At 38.9% G+C, this 18,854-nt stretch overlaps 1 protein-coding gene across 6 annotated transcripts in view; it reads right to left on the bottom strand.

Annotated features, from left to right (window-relative positions):
* Positions 1-2,921: 2,921 nt before the first annotated feature.
* The window catches only part of lipf (lipase, gastric), a 61,232-nt gene continuing 45,299 nt past the window's right edge, over positions 2,922-18,854 (bottom strand). For all 6 annotated transcript variants that reach the window (XM_060841879.1, XM_060841883.1, XM_060841884.1 and 3 more), the window contains 7 exons: positions 15,270-15,468; positions 13,305-13,414; positions 12,003-12,139; positions 9,905-10,051; positions 6,867-6,938; positions 6,585-6,656; positions 2,922-4,968 (listed from right to left, as the gene is read on the bottom strand). In XM_060841879.1, the coding sequence (XP_060697862.1) occupies positions 4,735-4,968; positions 6,585-6,656; positions 6,867-6,938; positions 9,905-10,051; positions 12,003-12,139; positions 13,305-13,414; positions 15,270-15,468 (971 nt within the window). In that variant the 3' untranslated portion in view covers positions 2,922-4,734. The remainder of the gene's footprint in view (positions 4,969-6,584; positions 6,657-6,866; positions 6,939-9,904; positions 10,052-12,002; positions 12,140-13,304; positions 13,415-15,269; positions 15,469-18,854) is intronic.

The raw sequence follows: 18,854 nt of genomic DNA, 5'->3' as shown, positions 1-18,854 counted from the left end.
TTTTTCCCTCTAATTCCAAAAGCAGAGGAATGGCCATACTGGTATGAAAGAACTTCCCAATTCAGGTGACAGATCAAATCAAGGTTGAGCATGGATGGTTCATCATTCTCAAGGTGCTGATACACTGAGAAGAGCATGGCATCCTGAACAATTACTGTTCCCTTGCAAACTCTCAAATTTATAGTTGATGCATTCTCTAAATTAATGGCTCTTGGACTGTGCCGTACGATTTTAGAAGGGGGCTTTACTTGTCTCATGGACCCTGAGGTTGACAGGATGCCAAGTGGGCTGTCAAGTACACGTCGGCAGTCTAGGCACTTAGTGGTCTTGTACGAGGAGCTCTTTGTTCTGTCAATTTATTTGGACTTGGTGTTCACCTACAGAATTGGGAGCATAAGTATTTTGGACCATGCGGCAGTATATTTGTATGTTAAGACCAAAGGTAGTGGAGTAGGCATGCAGCACTGGCACATGGATCTGTTTCTGTTGAAGGATGACAACTTTGTACAATATTTCACAAGGGAGCTCAGGGGTTGTTGGGACATCAATGGGAGTACGGCCAGCAATCCATCAGTGGGTTGGGAAACCACCAAAGCATTCTTATTTCATATTCTGCAACAAGGAGGCAGAGAGGAGAGCAGCAGCGGATACTCGAAGCCTGGCTGAAGGTAGACGAATTGCCATATTATACCAGACCATCTGTAGTCAAATTGCAATGGGTCACAGCTCTGTGGGCTTTCTGGACTTGGTGCTCACACAAGAGATGAACAGTCAGGTCTCCTTTGCAAAAGATGTTTGAATTTGGGGAAAAGCCAGGTAGATACCTGCTTAAGAAGAAAAGTGCTCCATAGTTCATTGTGTCTACCAGGGAGAGAACTGGTAATGTCACTCATGAATTGAGTAAGATCAATGCCAGATTCTGAGAGTTCCTTGCAGAGTTTTATTGGTCAGAGACCTGATGGGATGGAGGTGCGAGAATGGAATACTTCTTTGAAAACTTGGACCTCCCCAGTATAAATGCCAATCAGGCCTCCCTTTTAAAAGCACCTCTGACAGTACAGGAGATGCAGCAGGCAGTAAGGTAACTCCAAGGTGGTAAGGCACCCGGTCCAGATGGATTCCCGAGCGAAATTTACAAGGAGTTCATACACGTTAACTGAACCACTGCTGGTTACTAATTCATATAGCCAGGACTGTCTTCCGCATCCTCTTTGGGAGGCTAATATCTCCCTTATCTTAATGAAAGGGGAAGACCCCGAGGACTGTACATCATATAGACTCATCTCACTGTTGAATGTGGATTTTAAAGTTCTATCAAAGGCGCTGCCTGTTATTATAAAGACGAACAGGCTAGTTTTATCAACAGCCACAGCTCCTCCAATAATATCAGGCAGGTTTTGAATATGGTGCAACTGTGGAACTGAGAATGATTCCAGGCTTGGTGGTCTCTCTGGATGCAGAAAAGGCTTTCGATCAGGTGTAATGGTCGTTTTGGTCTGGGAGATGGCTTTTGCAGGTGGATAGCAGTGTTATGTAAAGACCCCAAGGTAGCAGTTATCACAAATGGAGTTAAATGGGGCAATTTTGGTGTGGGGAGGTGCAGCCAACAGGGATGTCCACTATCGCCGCTACTGTTTACCTTGGTATTTGAACCACTGGCAGAGGCTATCCGAAAAGACCCTGAAATAATGGCACCGAAGGTGGGAGTTAGGGAATACAAAATCACTCTATGCGGACAATGTCCTTTTGTTTTTGGCAAACCCAAAAAGTCCATACTCCCACTAATACAAAAAATTAATTAGGTAGCTATTTGAGATACAAGATAAATCTCACAAATACAGAAGTCATGCCTATGCTGGGGCATTGGTGGAGGTACCGAAACTGGAGATAGGAATGGAGTTTCCTTTTAGATGGTCACAGAAATGTTTTCTGTATCTGGGAATTTTTATTATCCCTTGCTTCTGGCAACTGTATGGAGCTAAGTTTGTGCAGCTGTTTGAGAGAATAAAGCAGGACTTGCAGTAATGGAAGGGACTACCCATATCATAGTTAGGCTGTATAGCCTTGATTAAAATGAGTGTTCTTCCTTAGTTGTTTTATTCTAGGAGGATGGTCCTGTTGTTATTACTTAAACAGGTGCTGCAGAGGTTTGTAGGATGGCTTGGATCATTTATTTGGTGCTTATTGGTGCCCTTTAATTAAATTTACCTAATTGCTACTTGCACAGGATATTGGGTGGGGGGGGGGGTGGGGGGAACCTCCCAGATTTGACGAGATACCAGCTATGCATCCTGTTGTCATGTGTAGGCGAATGGGTGCATAATGACTTGAAGTCAATATGGTTTGATATGGAGGCCTCGCAGACAAGCCTCTAGGTCTTGCAGGGTGGCGTAGACTTGTGATGGAGCACGTCCCTCAGGATTACCTGACAAGTATGGTGGACATTGGGAGAGCGCAATTTTACAGGACATGGCAGCCCTTTCTAGATATTATAGACATGGATCTGTCAGCGGTATTGATGAGGGCCTTATATAGTCACGAAGGTCGTATATGGCGATCCAGGAATCTGGGGTTTGTTTGGGGGGCGGGGTGGGGATCAGGTTAACACAGATATAATCACTGTTGCTCTCATAGGCAGGAGCCTCGATGGAGGTGCAACGAGTGGAGTGGAGTAATGTAATATAGTACAACATAATTTAAATTACACTAAATTACTATCTACAAAACTATTAATTTGATTTTGTGCTAATTTTGTTTAAATAATTGTAGGTAGTTTATTGTTGATGTTACTGTAATATAACAATATATTAATTCTGTACTTTTTTTGGTTTGTGTTTTTGTAAAAAAGTGAAAAATGTTTTCTTCAATAAATATATACAAAAATATGGTGAAAGTTGAAATGACTAAAAATCAAGTATTGATTTGTCGGAATTTCATTCACTTTATTGATGTTGCTCCATCCAGAAGAGCAAGACAAAACTGTGACATGGTATTAAAGGTTATCAAAATGATATGCATACAAGTTTAATCGTTTGTTGTTTAAATCAGCAGTGTTCTATTATGCTTTGAGACATTTATTTTCTAAAAAAAAAAGCTCTTGCATCACTCAAACACAACACTTGCTATCCAAACCAGCTTTATTCACCTTTATTACAGTATCAATGCCTTGATCATTACTGCTATTTATTAAAATAGCATGTGAAGTTACCCATTATGAACTGGTTTACTGAAATGAGCTAGTTCAGTTGTGTTCCATTTTAATTTTCCCATCAATGCCAGAATTCAGGCTACTGTAAATGCACATGTATTAAAAACCAAGTTGTCAATCTTTAATATGTAATATCAGCTGAAAGTCAGTCTTTTTCTGGAAGCCTGTGATCCATCAGGTCAGTGTACAAACATATGATTGTACAGCATTTTTAACTAAATTTATCGAATTACTAGCACCTCACCTAATCAGATCTTTTCTGAAATGTCAGGCTAATTTTCATTAAAATGTTGATCTGATTATTCTAATTGGCCACACATGAAAAATTGATCCTGAAACATGAATTCAAGTGGTGTCATTAAAATACATTCAAAATTTACCCTGAATCACCAAATGACTTCAAACAATTTAATTCCTGAGAATGCTGGTTTACATGATTTAGTAATTTCCATAATCACAGGGCCTCTCAATATTGTACAATTCATATTTTCATATCAGAGGCTGATGTTCAGAGTCTGAGGCAGAACAAGTATTTGGTCAGCAGCATTGAATGAATGATGCTACAATCTACTCCCAATAATTCAAAATTTTTTTTGGAAAATTAACAGTTCCTATGTCAAGTAACTTTGAATTAAGAGGTGCAGATTGTCTCAGGCAAGTGGCTTTTAATTTATAGTGAACAGATTTGGAACTTAATGTTCAGAAATCAACTTTTTTTTCCCCCAACCAGATTTAACGAGCAACTTCACAATCAAAATAATACTAAGTTCTCACAGTTGTTCCATGTAGCAAAATATAGCTGAAAGTTGGATGTGTGAACAGCAGAAAATGTTCTTTAAATTCTGCATTTGAAAAGGAGCTATGTGCCATAAATGCTGCTAACATTAGGGCCTTTTCAAGGAACTCGTACCGTCTTGCATTGTTGCTCCCAAATACCATAACTGAACACCAGTAAAAAACAAAATCACTGGATCAAACAAGCATCATAGGGAACAGCAATAAAACTGGAAGAAATATGGCTTTATCCAAGTGCATAGAAGGATAGCTAGCAGGCTTTCATGTGCAGCACCCATGGCAATTTAGACAATGATCAAGTCAAAGAAATTTTGTAAAACATTAATTCTCTGATCTCAAAAGTCCAATAATTAGGAGGAGGAGATGGGGATAAGATTGAAAGTCTCTATTAATTTTATTTTGAACAGGCCCACTCCACATTTTTGATCCTGCTCATAAAAAAGAATCAGGCCTCAGCTTGCTATTTGGCCACAGCAATATGACTGTGGGTTCGGAGTTTCAGGGTATGAGATTAGACACTTCTTAAAGACAGAACTCAGGCACAATCTGGGAAACAAACTATTAAAACTTTAATAATTCTAAATGTATCATCTCTTATTAAGAATCTTTTAAGACCATCTATGATCAATATAATGCAGTAATAAAGCGAAGGATTAAAAGAAAAGCAACTCATAAGAGAAGTGTCCATGAACTCCAGTTTTTAAAATAGATTATTGCAGACCGTCTCCTACTCACTGATACTTTCGCATGAGACTAATTATGTCATAGTACATGCGCTGCGGAGCGTCCAGACCCCAGATGAAATCCAAGTGCTCCCAATCAGGAATTTGCTTGTGGTAAACAACATTGGGCAGATGTTTCAATATATAGTTCACATCTTGGGGATCAGCTAGCCAATCGTTTCCTCCAGACCAGAGAGCAGTAGGGACAGGCATTGATTTCAAGTAGTATAAAGGTGGCTTTGTCTGAGCAAAAAAAAAAAATTAATTTCTGCATTAAGCCGAGATACTTATTTATTACTGCAGTTAGTTCTTAATCTACATTTCTGGGGGAATAGCGTGTGCTGTTTATCCCAAGAATATTCTTGCGTTGAAACTGAAAACAGGCAACCCATCCAAAAAATCTCAGGTATGAAGTGAAGTAAACCGAGCAAGTGGCATCAGCCAGTGGGCAGAGTCAATACTTCTGAATCCACATCTCTTGTCAATCTCAATAGATATTAAATTCAAGTGTGTCTAGATACACGTTAATGCTTTTCAGGTAAGTCGACAGTGACTCCACTTTAACGCCTTGGATTTGGAGTAACCCCAGAGTGAAAGTTTAGGTGTGGTCAGGAAGGTGGAAGAGTGTAGTTTTTGTGCATTGTTGGAGGAGTTTCAGCTGTGGAGTAGGTGGCAAGGAATTTTACCAGAATGGAGAGAGCAAGAGTTCATCAAGTGGAAAGCTGATGAAAAGGCAAGATTTCTACAAGAAACAAAAACACTTTTTCCACAGGCAATTTCTGCAGTAGCAAAGGCAGCCTCAGAACTCAGCTGACAAAAGAATTATTGATCTTCACTAAGATGACATCAAAAATGTGGAATACGAAAAAGAACATTAAAGTCACGGAGAGTAAAGAAGATTGGGAAGAGTAACATAATTGAAGAGTTCAGGAAGAGAAAATTAGACGTGATTCAAAGTATGATATTGAAGTCTATCAGAGGCTTAAATATTTATAGCACAGTAAAATGTTTGACTCAGCAAATAATCTTCACGATCAGAAAGCTACTTCTAACGCATTGTGAAGTAAATACTTAAAATGTGGAATGGCTGTTATTCTTCAAATTCCATGGATAGTTTTGTGTCGAGCAGTATCCTTCCACTCCCACACTTACACTATTGTTATCTCTCCCCTCTCCTTCCCAATGCTTTAGCACAAAGTACACAGTGCAAATTAATAACCTGATATTATTTTCTTTCCCACAGAACATCTTATCTAGCCCTTGTAAAACAGTAGAAATCAAAACAAACCTATTTAGCAAAAGGGAATTTCTTTTTCCATAACGATTACAAGTTTTTAATTATCCTCCCAGTATAATTGTTTCTTATTTATCAAAATGTTCACCACAGAGAATAAAGCTAAACTAGGGGCAGTACAGTGGCTCAGTGGTTAGCACTGCTGCCTCACAGCACCAGGGTCCCAGGTTCAATTTCAGCCTTGGGTGACTGTCTGTATAAAGTTTGCGTGTACTCCCAGTGTCTGTGTGGGTTTCCTCCGGTTTCCTCCCACATTCCACAGATGTGCAGGTCAGGTGAATTGGCTATACTAAACTCCCCATAGTGTTAGGTGCATTAGTCAGAGGGAAGTGGGTCTGGGTGGGTTACTCTTCGGAGGGTCGGTGTGTACTAGTTGGACCGAAGGGCCTGTTTCCACACTGTAGGGAATCTAATCTAATCTAAACTGCAATAGAATTGTTTTATCTCTCAATAGCTTTACTGAATTTTCATTCAGAATAACTGAGTGACCAGAATTACTTCAAAGGATGTGCAATATGAAGCATATTTAAACACAAACTTTTCTTAGTGGTTTCCTATATAATACCTGATTATAATGTGCCAAATCTTTTGAAGTAGAACCCCAGTCAAAAGCCTGAAAACGTCCTCCTTTCACAGCCTGAAAAACAATGGCAATCAAAAGATTAATTTCAACTCAATTAGTTAGAAGTGCACAAATATGAAACAACGTGTCCTTAAATACTTGCCACAATAACTGTCTTATACCATTACTGCATGCTTTTACAGAAAATCTCCACTTTATATCACCTTTCAATATAATGGTAAGTGTATTAAATAAAAAAGTGTTGATGACCCATAGAGGCTCTACCTGACTCCAGTGAATAATGTTTTGTACGGAGGTTCCAGCAGGACAATGTGCTGAATAGACTGGTATTCTGCTCTGTAAACATATTTGAAATATTTAACATTAATCCATTAATGTTCAACATGAATACAAAATGCACAAAATATTACTACTTCAAGTTATAAAAACAAAAACAACTTGTTTATATAACACCTTTTTAATATGATGAAATATTCCAGGATGCATTATGGAACAAGATATGATATCAAAATGGAAGATTTAAGGGGCATCTTAAAAGGAGAAAAATAAGGTAAAGACAGCGTCAGAGAGATTTAGGGAGGTAATTTCAGGACATACAGCCTCAAACATCTGAAGACAAGAACACCAATGGAGAGAATTGGTGGGGATATTCTAGGGATTAGAATCACATATATGCAATATCTTAATGCAAGTGATTACAGTTGTAGAGTGTGGTGAGGTGATACAGTACATTTCTACACCTTCATAATGTATCTTTACAAGAGTGAAGGACTTACAGAGGCACACACAGTGGAGAAGTTACATTGCAACATTTGGTTGCGTAGATACAAAAAGCAAATTCAAATTTGGCCAATCAGTTTAAATTATACCCCAAAAATACCAAACTCCAATCAAGTTAGAACTTAGCATATTGACAATATTAAAGTCAATGATACAATTCGATGCTTTGGAATAGAAGACTGGGAGAAACTGAACAGTTGAGAGGAGAATTGCCAAGCCACCAGCATGTACAGACTGCCTGAAACACAGCTCTCTTAAAGGTACTTATCTAAAATGACCTGTGAATCAGAAATCCCTAAGAAACTCAACAGAGGAAGATTGAAAGGGAAGATTCGATAGCTGCCTGGTTTTGAAATTTGAATTTTTGGTAAATATTAATCAGGAGTTTTATTGGACTAGTATTATAGAAGGGAAAGTAAAAGATAGGTTAGAGGAAGAGGTGTAAATAGTTGTTAGTTAATTATTCTCTGTTATACTTTAAGAAATAAAGTTATTAATTTTTACTTTAAATAGTTCTTTGTGTCTCGAATTTCACAGATTACTGCACGGGTTGCTGGTTTAAATTAAGTTGGGGGGGGGGGGGGGTTACCCATGCTGTAACAGATGGAAATCAAGGATGAGAATTTTAAATTGAGGCATTAAATTAACAGGAACTAATGTAGGTCAGCAAGCATAGGGGTGACAGAAGAATAAGATTTGCTGAAAATCAAGACAAAATTTTGTATAACATCAAGTTTATGGAAAGTAGAACATGGCAGGCCAGCCAGGAATGAGTCACAGCAATCAAGCCTTCAATTAATAACTCCTTGGATGAGGATTGCAGCATTTATTGAGCTGAAGCAGACATTGTTACAAAAGGTGTGAAGAGACAATCTTAGTGATAATGTTCAAAAATCCAAAATATTGGCTAACATTTGTTTAAATTATTTATCAATTTTTAAACTCAGGACAGTTTGGATCTTTTTTGGAGTCAAGTTGCCAGGATAGAAATTGAGTGAAACACAGATGAACAATGATACTTTTGGTCAGGTAGTTTGGGATTAAATATCCAGCATATACCAAACCAGTTTTACTTCACTCGCGATATGCTGAAACAGAATACAAAGCATAGGGTTAAAAAATTATTACACGACAGACAAGTAATCTCTTTTAAAGGAAAAAGTGAGGACTGCGGATACTGGAGAATCAGAGTGGAAAAATGTGGTGCTGGAAAAGCCCAGCAGGTCAGGCAGCATCCGATGAGCAAGAGAGTCGAAGTTTTGGGGATAAGCCCTTCATTAGGAATTTTTAAATGCTTATTTACTTCAGAAAACAAATAACCAAAAGTTTAAATAGCAAATAAGAGTGGCAACAACCTGTGACTTGCTGTTTGGAAAGGGAGTGGAAGTGCAGGCACCTAATCAAAAGGAATTTCAATAGGAAACTGGACTGACATTTGATGGAAATAAATTTGGAGTGCTGGAGGATTGAGCAGGCACATGGGACTGACTGAACTGCCACACAAAGAGCTACTCAGGACTTAATGAGTCAATGGAATCTTGCTCTACCATACTATATGACGGTATGATACAGTACTATGATACTATATCACCAACACTGCTTATGACAGCAAATACCCATGCCAACTTTTATAGGTGCTCCATCGACAGCATTCTGTCTGGTCTATCACTAGCTGGTGTGGCAACTGTAGCATTCAAGATCGGAGACGATTACAGAGTGTAGTGAAATCAGCCTGGTCAATCACTAAGGCCAACCTCCAATGTATAGAATCCATCTACCAGGCCCACTGTCAAGGAAAGGCTGCCAGCATTCTTAAAGATCCATCCCACTCTGGTAATGGTTTTCTACAATGTCTACCATCAGGGAGAAAGTACAGAAGCCTGAACACATACACACACACCAGCCAATTTCGCAACAGTCTCGACCCTAAGGTTAAATACTGAATGGACTCTCAAACTCTTAACAGTCACCTGTAACCATGTTTTTGTTTTTGCCGCTGTTTACCTATTATTTATTAGGTATGTACTTAACTCTGTGATCTGCCTGTATTGCTCAGTACACGTGACAATAAATTCAATTAAATTCATGACATGGATATTGTGAAAGCTTTTAAAATGCACATTTAGGCCAGAGCTGCAAACAACACAGAAGGGAAGGTACTGTAATTGGGCTTTGCATTAAGCTTTACAGCATAGACAAACATAGCTGCAGCAAGAGTGCAAGTGATAGGCAATCTTTAACTAATCACCCCTAGAAATGTCAAGGTCACCAAGGCTGCATTTGTAAATAGGTTCAATGTAGAGGAGATCAAATTCAACAAATACCAAACCTCTAAAGCAAATGTAAACAATATAATTGACAGATAACGTCTTTGGCAATAATATTCCTTCAGGCCCTGAAAACTCTATTTTCCCCTCAGTTCTTCTCCTGTGTTCTATGCTTCCCTTAATCTTTTTTGATATGCATATGTTTGTTTTTTTTTCACTTCGGACCTTCTTACCATTCAAAATTGTGATTCTTACCTTGTTAAGATTCTTTTCATTGAATCCACTTATTATGAAGAATACATTGCCACAAAGCTCTTCAATTAAAAATTGATTACATATATGTGTAGCAAGCCATGTTATTTCCTTAGTTTGTGGAAGGAACTCCTTATCTCCAAACAAAGCCTGAAAAATACAGAGCATGAATGTATTACAATAACTAATGGATGAAAGTGGACTGTTTATAAATACAGTAACAATCATTTAGTAAATTAGTAAGAAAGATAGGTCTTCTTAAAAGCATCATTAAAACAATCCTGAAGGTTCATTTGTACAGATCTTTGATGGAAAATCACAGAGCAAATAGGATTTGGCTTACATAGAGAGAGACTGAGAGGACAAAAGCAGAGAAATTATGCTTAGATCCCCGGATAGAGTAATGTACACAGTTCTGATCATCACACTTTAGAAATAACATGAGGGAACATGAGAGAGTGCACAGCAAATCTACCACAATGGTTCAAAAGATATTAGCTACAAGATTAGGTTGGAGAAGCCAGAGCTGTCTGTTTTGGTGCAAAGGGGATTGTGAGAAGTTGATAAAGTTGTGGGAGATTATGATAGACGCAGATTGGTAAATAAAAATATACATTGCTCCCATTAGCTAATTGAGAGGACAATGATTTAAGATGAGATGCTGGGGGAGAGTAGCTGTTGTGGTTGAGGATAAGGAATTTTTTTTAGTACAGGGAATGGCAGTGATCAAAAAGATGGTGACAGAGAATCATCTGGAAAATTAAATCATGGAGAAAACCAGAGAAAAGTTGCCCTCATAGCTGTAATAATTAGAATCGGCAAGCAGCTGCTCCTTCAACTGATTGTCTCAAGCTGGCTGCTGATAGGCTCATAATAAACCATACAAGAGCAAATTTGCAGGATGGGGAGCCACCTGTGATTGGAGGAGCAGTGGAAGTGGAGAGTGACAGCTGTGAGCAAGCAGAGCCGAGACACTGGAGAAGAGAGTGTGGGTGGGGAAGTAAGGCTGGTGAGAATGGGGCACCGCAGGGAGGCTGTGGACAGGGAGTGAATTCAGTCTGCAAATGGGGAAGGTGAGGAGGAAGAAAGGGACTACAAAGCTTGGATTTCGGGTCGGAATTTGATGTGGCGGAGAAGTCAAAAGACAAAGGTGGGGGTGATCAAAAGACAGACTTGAGACACAGAGGAGGGGGGCATAAAAGATACAGGGAGGAGGGAGAACTGCAAGACCAGTTGGCAAGAAGAGGAACTGTAAGGAGCAGTTTTAAACCTTTGAAACCAGATCAATCAATAAAACGTTTCAAGGGAGGCCACATGCCTATAGTTTAACATTTTAATTTCAAACTTTTAATTTTAATTTCACACCTGCAGGCTGTACTTCTCAAATTGAAGGGTCCAGCCCTTCATGTCTGCCAAGAGGCATGTTTGTGTACTAGGGAGACCAGCCTTCAGCCAACACACACAACTTCTACAAACCTAAGAATGGGACTCCTGGGATAGGCAGATCATGGCACCAATGTGCACACTCTTCCTCCTCTTCCCAGAACCCTAAAGCAAATACTTTAGGGTTCCCATGGTCAACTCTCCCACAACCACATGATCAATCTCTCTCTCTCTCCTCTGCTCCCCTAGAAGTTTTCCTGTTCACAGTCAAGCTGTCAATCTGACTGGCTGGAGCTAGAAACCTTTTGAAAAGATTTGAAACAAACCCTACTGTTAAGCTCAGCATGACAAGAGGGAAATCAGCACTTCTAGATTTCCCAACTGCAAATTCACCCACCTGCTAATATCTTACAAAAATAATCAGATTCAATAGCTGTGAGATTCTTTTCAGGTTATAAAAAAAAAATCAGGTAGGGGCCATTTCTAGTAGACAGCTTTAAATGAACTGTATTTTAACACACTGAATTTGTTTAGCAGCAAGAAATACAGTTAGGCACTGTGTTACTCAACTGCTCCGATTCCAGATAGGTGATACCTGTTGCCTTTGCAGTACCCTGGCACAGAAAGTCTCAGTGTACTACAACTTGTAAGGTGTATCCTAAACTTAACAACAAATTGCACCTTTCCCCTATCTTTTGTGAAATAAAAAAAAACTTACTTTGATCAAAAACTCTGGAAGTTGCCCAAGTTTTACAAGCGGACTGACAGAATATTTAACTGTTACAACAGGAGCCAAGCCAAAAAAGACTTTAATCTTCTTTGCTAACTCCGGCATTGTAGAAAAGGCTATGAAACCTGAATAAAGAAAACAAAGGAAAAACAGATTGCAAACATTACTGTTCTCATTCAAATTTTAAAAAATCATAAAATGTAAAAGTAAGTGGCACAGGGACTTCTTTTTAAGATTTCAAGCAATATGGTTTCTCATAAGCCTGTTAAGAACACAGATTGGTGATTTATACGTTAATAACTTCAAACAAGTAACTTGAAGATAGTTGAGATCAACATGAATTTAAAGTCTACCAAGTAAACTTGTATGCTTAAAATGATGAATGTCTAATGTCCTATAAAAAGGTAGCTAAAAACAAGAATATTGTGAACAAATATTGTGAGCTCAATTAATGAATCTTATATAATTATATATTCCACCTTAATGGTATTCTTCAGAAGTTAACTAATTGGACAGAGAATAGTGGAAAGGACAATCCGTACTTCCCTGATTTATGCACTAGCAGAGAAGGCACTAAGGGCAGCAGTGTGCATTTTGAGAATTGAGTCTCATTATCCCATCACGGAGTGAAACAGTGATATTGAAATGAAGTTCTGGTTTAATGAAAGATGTGGTTCAGGGTGCAAGAAAGATTGGGCACGCAGTCAACCTCCAGAGGTCAAACAATTCTTAAGTAATCAGGAGGGTTAAGTGTAAAATATGCTTCAGCATCCAACTTCTAGTGCATAATTCACATTCATTTATATAATTCAGGGAGAATTCTTTCATTTCCAAATCTGAAATCCAAGGATAAACAATTCAATTCATTGCAACTCAGCAAACCAAACACCTGAATGCGTGCCAAATGGATCTCCTTTAAATACTTGATTTTATGATTAGCTCCAGGCTCCTTGCTTGTCCTTCAAAAGCTCAGAGTAACTAGCTTCCCCCGGCTCAAATATGATTTTTCTCTTATTTAGTCATAATGAAAAGGGGCTTTGCACACAATCTCAAATAGGGAGCAATGTTATTCCTCATTATTACATGTCTACTGCCATGAACAACTTAGTTTTATACAGTGACATTTTGTTATAAGTACATCATATCAAAATTCATGATATTAAGATGAGAAAAACGTTTTGGCACAACTTTGTATATAAGAGTGGAGTGGAAACAAATGAGCGAATTTCCATGAGACCAATTTCCTGGTCTGTACTGATAATAAATTACTAATATAGGTACTTGACTTACCAATTGTCGTTCCCTGAGAATGACCAACATAATATAACTGTCTTTGCGACGTTTTTTGAAGGATGAAGTCAATCACTGCTGGTAAATCCTTGGTAGCCATTTCATCAAAGCTAGAAAGTATTTATAATGACTTGATTTGTGAAATACCTACACTACTAAAAGAGAAAATTATTTACACCCAAACATCTAATCAATTCTAATAAAAGCAAACCTTTACCACACCACAGTGTGTTAATTGCGGCTATTTAATTCTCAAAAAAGTAGGTCAATATTAATTAGATGTTTGGAAGCAAATACGATTCAAAGCCGCCATCATATTCACATATATCATCTGTAATAAGACATCACATAGGAACTGTATATTTGAACAGCAATCAAGATTGGGCAATGTAAGTTGGCTTAGCCAGCGATGCCCACATCCCATGAACAAAAAAACAAGCATTATTATGAAAAGTTAATTGAGAAGCCAGCTACATAGTGGCATGGATAGAAGATTACCTAATAGGAATCAAAGAAGAATCTGCATAAATTGGATTTTTTTGTCAGGTTGGCAGAATATAATGAACATTGTGCCACAGAGCTTGACACTGGGATCTCAACAGTTTACAAATTATATAAATGATTGAGACAAAGGGACAGAAGGAATGGTTGCCAGATTTGCTGATGAAGTAAAGACAGGTACACAAGTAAATTGTGAAAAGGACATAAGGAGGCCACAGTATGATACAAGTACATTAACTAAGTTGGTAAAGAGTCATCAGAGTGCAAATTTATTCATTTTTGTGAAGCATCCTTGAAAGGTAATCAAGTGTAGGCAGGAATGCGAATTTGAGGTTACAATCAGATCAGCCATTCGAGATGGAGTATTGATATGCAAAGGGTTTTGGGTGTGCAGGTCTACAGATCACTGAAGTTGGCAGTACAGGTAGATAAGATAGTAAAAAAGGCTTATGACATGCTTCACTTCATTGGAAGGGGCATTAAGTATAACGATGGACAAGTTATGCTGCAGCTTGATAGAACTTTAGTTAGGCCACACTACAGTTCTGGTCCCCCACACTGCAAGAAGGTGGGATGCTTTGAAGAGGGCATAGAAAACGTTTACCAGGATGTTGCCTGGTATGTGGCAGTTTTAATAATGAAGGGTGGACAGGCTGGGTTTGTTTTCATTGGAATGCAGGAAGTTGAAGGGCAACCTCATAGAAGTTTATAAAATTGTGAATGGTATGGATAGAGTGGAAAATATGAAGCTTTTTCCCCAAGGTGGAGGGGTTAATTACTAGGGGTCACAGGTTCAAGGCGCGAAATGGAGATTGGGGGGGGCTGGTCAAAAGGGATGTGCGAGGCAGATTTTTCACACAAAGGGTGGTGAGTGCCTGGAGTACGTAGGCAGAGGTAGTGGTAGAAGCAGACACAAAAGCAGCATTCTAGAAGGACCTGGATGAATACATGAATAAGAAGAGAACAGAGTGATATGGATCCATAAACAATGACAGTTTTAGCACAATAAGGCAAAATGTCACACTGCAGGCTTGGTGGGCCAAAAGGGCCTGTTTCTGTGCTGTATTTTTGATAGAGGTATTTTATCACTCAACAAACTGGCTGCCATACTTGTCATCATTACTCCAGTGTTTGCAATCTGAAAGAGGTCATTAACTGGTTGCAAGAATATTACATAATACAACAATAGCCTTCCTTCTGTAAAATACTAAATAAAACTATGTTGTTTTGAGGAGATAGCAGCATTTGTCAATGCATTTAGTTAGTTTTTAAATATTTGACAGGATAATTCAAATAAAACACCCACATATTTTTCCACTTCAAAATGGGAAATAACCCAGAGTTAAATACATACAAGTTTATCATATTTAGTTAGCTTCATGACTATCGCTGATCGAAATCTTAAGTTGTTGTTAAAAAGTAGACGAAATGTAAATGATTTGAGTAAAATAAGAGAATTCATACCTAAAAGCCCAGAATGCCTCCTTGTATTTTGGAATGGTTTTGTGCTTTCGTGACCATGTATTTCCCCGACTATTTCCAATCCATACATCAAAACCAGCATCTGCTAAGATGAAGCCCAAGCTATTGTTCGCCAGGTTTGTGACCCAGTTGCTTCCTGCTGCCAGTAAGCCATGTTGCAGAAAGACAACTGGTCGGACTCCTAAAGGAACAGACAAAAATATTTTCTATGAATGCAGGCAAAATAAAAATGATATTCAGTTAAAAGACAAGCATGAGTAGACCCATTACTGTATAACTTATTCAATAACACAAGTCTATAAAAGTACCTGTATGACCTCAGGATCAAGTCGATCTAACAGATTGGTGCAATCTTCTAAATTCCATGCAATGTTGCCTGACTACCTCATTGAAAGTTTTTAAGGCAAAGACACAGATTTTTGAATAGTACAAGAATTACAGATTGCAAGTGGGTGGGTAAATGGAGCTGAGACCACAAAAAAAAAATCAGCCGTGATCTCATTGATTGGTGGAGAAAGTGAGGACTGCAGATGCTGGAGATCAGAGCTGAAAATGTGTTGCTGGAAAAGCGCAGCAGGTCAGGCAGCATCCAAGGAACAGAAAATTTGACGTTTCGGGCATAAGCCTGATGAAGGGCTTATGCCCGAAACGTAGAATTTCCGATCCAACTCCTCCATGTCAACCAGATATCTTAACCTAATCTAGTCCCATTTGCCAGCACTTGGCCCATATCCCTCTAAACCATTCCTATTCATGTACCAAACCAGATGCCTTTTAAATGTTGTTATTGCTTAAGTTCTCATTTACTTCTGTAATACATTTCCAATCTAACTTCCATTAATTACACTGGCTATATCATACTATTTTTAATGAACCACTGTTGATTGGCACAACTGCAATGTATTCTTTCCAACTTGCTTGATTTATATTTTTGGCCTTGATTTTCACCATGATTTTTAACTCTGTATCATTGCAAAATAGCAAACAAGTCCTGTTCCTGAACAGGTCACTTAGCATTGTTGCTTGGGTAGCTATGGGGGCAGGTAGCATCTCACACATGGAAGAAGCTGCCCATATAAATCAGCAGAGGCCTCCACTTGTGATTTTCCAGGCCAAGGACTGAACAAGGTGCACACAGAACACCAGGAACAGACATATTGGAGGTGGCTTCAACTCAGTTTTATTTGGACAGTCAGCAATACTCACTTCTGTGAGGGTAGTGATGCCTTTGGATATAATCCAGGATCACCTTTGGGAGAGTTAAGCTTTTCTTATGAATTGTCAAACATCGTAATGAACATTCAAGAAGTGCATAAACATGTTCGGGCTGCTTACGGTTGAAAGTAGCAAAAAGTTGTCGAAAATAGCTTTTAGTTGACTTAGTAGTAGTTTTTTTGGTGTAGTTGGCTTTGAAGTGACAAGTTAAAGCAATAGTAGCTCTGCAGACAGAAATATCCGAGATAACAGTTTAAGACAGTACACACTGGGACTTGTTAGACAAGTAGCTGCAGTTATTTATATAGAGACAGTTGAATAAGGAAACCCTTGTGCATGACATACCTAGCTAATTTAAAATTTGAGATCCATCACAGCCAAATTTACTCTAGTTAAGATTTCCAAATAATCATAAGTACAGAATTTGAATTAATTATTGATTTTGACTGTATATTTCTTTTTAAAAAGCACAATTAGTATTAAAGAGATTCCGCTACAAAAAAAATCCTCGAAACAAGACAATCCTAGACAGTAAGGGAGGCTTAAATTACAGCTGCAGAAGTTAGTAGAACACTGTGTTGGACTGTGGTTAAACACAGCATGCATTGTGAAAGCCTCACAGATAGAAATAAGGATGTCAGGTAAACATCATGAGATCATGGAAGACTGAAGATTGTCTGTAAGACTGCCCATCACTGACCAAACAGATAGATGATTAAATTGATAATATGGTTTGTTTGTAATTATTACTGGCGGGCTCAAAACAAATGTATAAAAATGTATGTTTGCCTCACAAACCTTAGAGTTCTTTGAGAAGGTGACCAAGCAAATGGACGAGGGTAAAGCTGTAGATGTGATGTATATGGATTTTAGCAAGGCGTTCGATAAGGTACCCCATAGTAGGCTACTGCAAAAATTACGGAGGTATGGCATTGAGGGTGCATTAGAGGTTTGGATTAGGAATTGGCTGGCTGGAAGGTGACAGAGGGTAGTAGTTGATGGTAAAGGTTCATCTTGGAGTGCAGTTACTAGCGGTGTTCCGCAAGGATCTGTTTTGGGACCATTGCTGTTTGTTATTTTTATAAATGACCTGGAGGAGGGACTTGAAGGCTGGGTGAGTAAGTTTGCGGATGATACGAAAGTCGGTGGAGTTGTGGACAGCGAAGAGGGATGTGGCAGGTTACAGCGGGATATAGATAAGCTGCAGGGCTGGGCAGAAAGGTGGCAAATGGAGTTCAATGTAGCTAAGTGTGAAGTCATTCACTTTGGTAGAAGTAACAAGATGATGGATTACTGGGCTAATGGTAGGCTACTTGGTAGTGTGGATGAGCAGAGGGATCTTGGTGTCCATGTACACAGATCTCTGAAAGTTGCAACCCAGATAAATAGTGCTGTGAAGAAGGATTATGGCGTACTGGACTTTATTGGTAGAGGAATTGAGTTCCGGAGTCCTGAGGTCATGTTGCAGTTGTACAAGACTCTGCTGCGGCCTCATCTGGAGTATTGTGTGCAGTTTTGGTCGCCATACTATAGGAAGGATGTGGAGGCACTGGAACGAGTGCAGAGGAGGTGTACCAGGATGTTGCCTGGCATGGTAGGAAGATGGTATGAGGAAAGGCTGAGGCACTTGGGGCTGTTCTCATTGGAGAAAAGAAGGTTTAGGGGAGGTTTGATAGAGGTGTACAAGATGATTAGGGGTTTAGATAGGGTTGACAGTGAGAACCTTTTTCCGCGTATGGAGTCAGCTGTTACTAGGGGACAAAGCTTTAAATTAAGGGGAGGTTGGTATAGGACAGATGTTAGGGGTAGATTCTTTACTCAGCGGGTTGTGAGTTCATGGAATGCCCTGCCAGTAGCAGTGGTGGACTCACCCTCTTTATGGTCATTTAAGCGGGCATTGGATAAGCATATGGAGGTTATTGGGCTAGTGTAGGTTAGGTAGGCTTCGGTCGGCGCAACATCGAGGGCCGAAGGGCCTGTACTGCGATGTATTTTTCTATGTTCTATGTTATTTCTTTAATCATCAAAGAAACTTCTGATCCATAGCGGTGTAATTTCAAATAAACTCTGATGCTGGAAGTGGACTCTGGGTGCCGAGTGATTTAGTCATTCTGCCCCAACAAATGTTTTGGAACCGTGACACTCATTAGACAATCAAGGGGACCCGTCAAATTATGAAGCTCTTAAAACTGCTGCCCTCAAGTTAAAAATAAAAGTCTGAATTGTTTAAAACAAAATACTTGCTATCTCAATCTGTCTGTTAGCATAAACCTGAGGGTTGAACAATTGATTTGATAAGCATATATTTTTGTTCTGTTGTCCTTTTAAAAATGGGCTACAACACATGCCTGG

This window comes from Hemiscyllium ocellatum, chromosome 22 (genome assembly GCF_020745735.1).
Source record: "Hemiscyllium ocellatum isolate sHemOce1 chromosome 22, sHemOce1.pat.X.cur, whole genome shotgun sequence".
NCBI lineage: Eukaryota > Metazoa > Chordata > Chondrichthyes > Orectolobiformes > Hemiscylliidae > Hemiscyllium > Hemiscyllium ocellatum.
The sequence above is the reverse complement of the archived record's forward strand: the minus strand, read 5'-3'. Positions and strand labels throughout refer to the sequence as shown.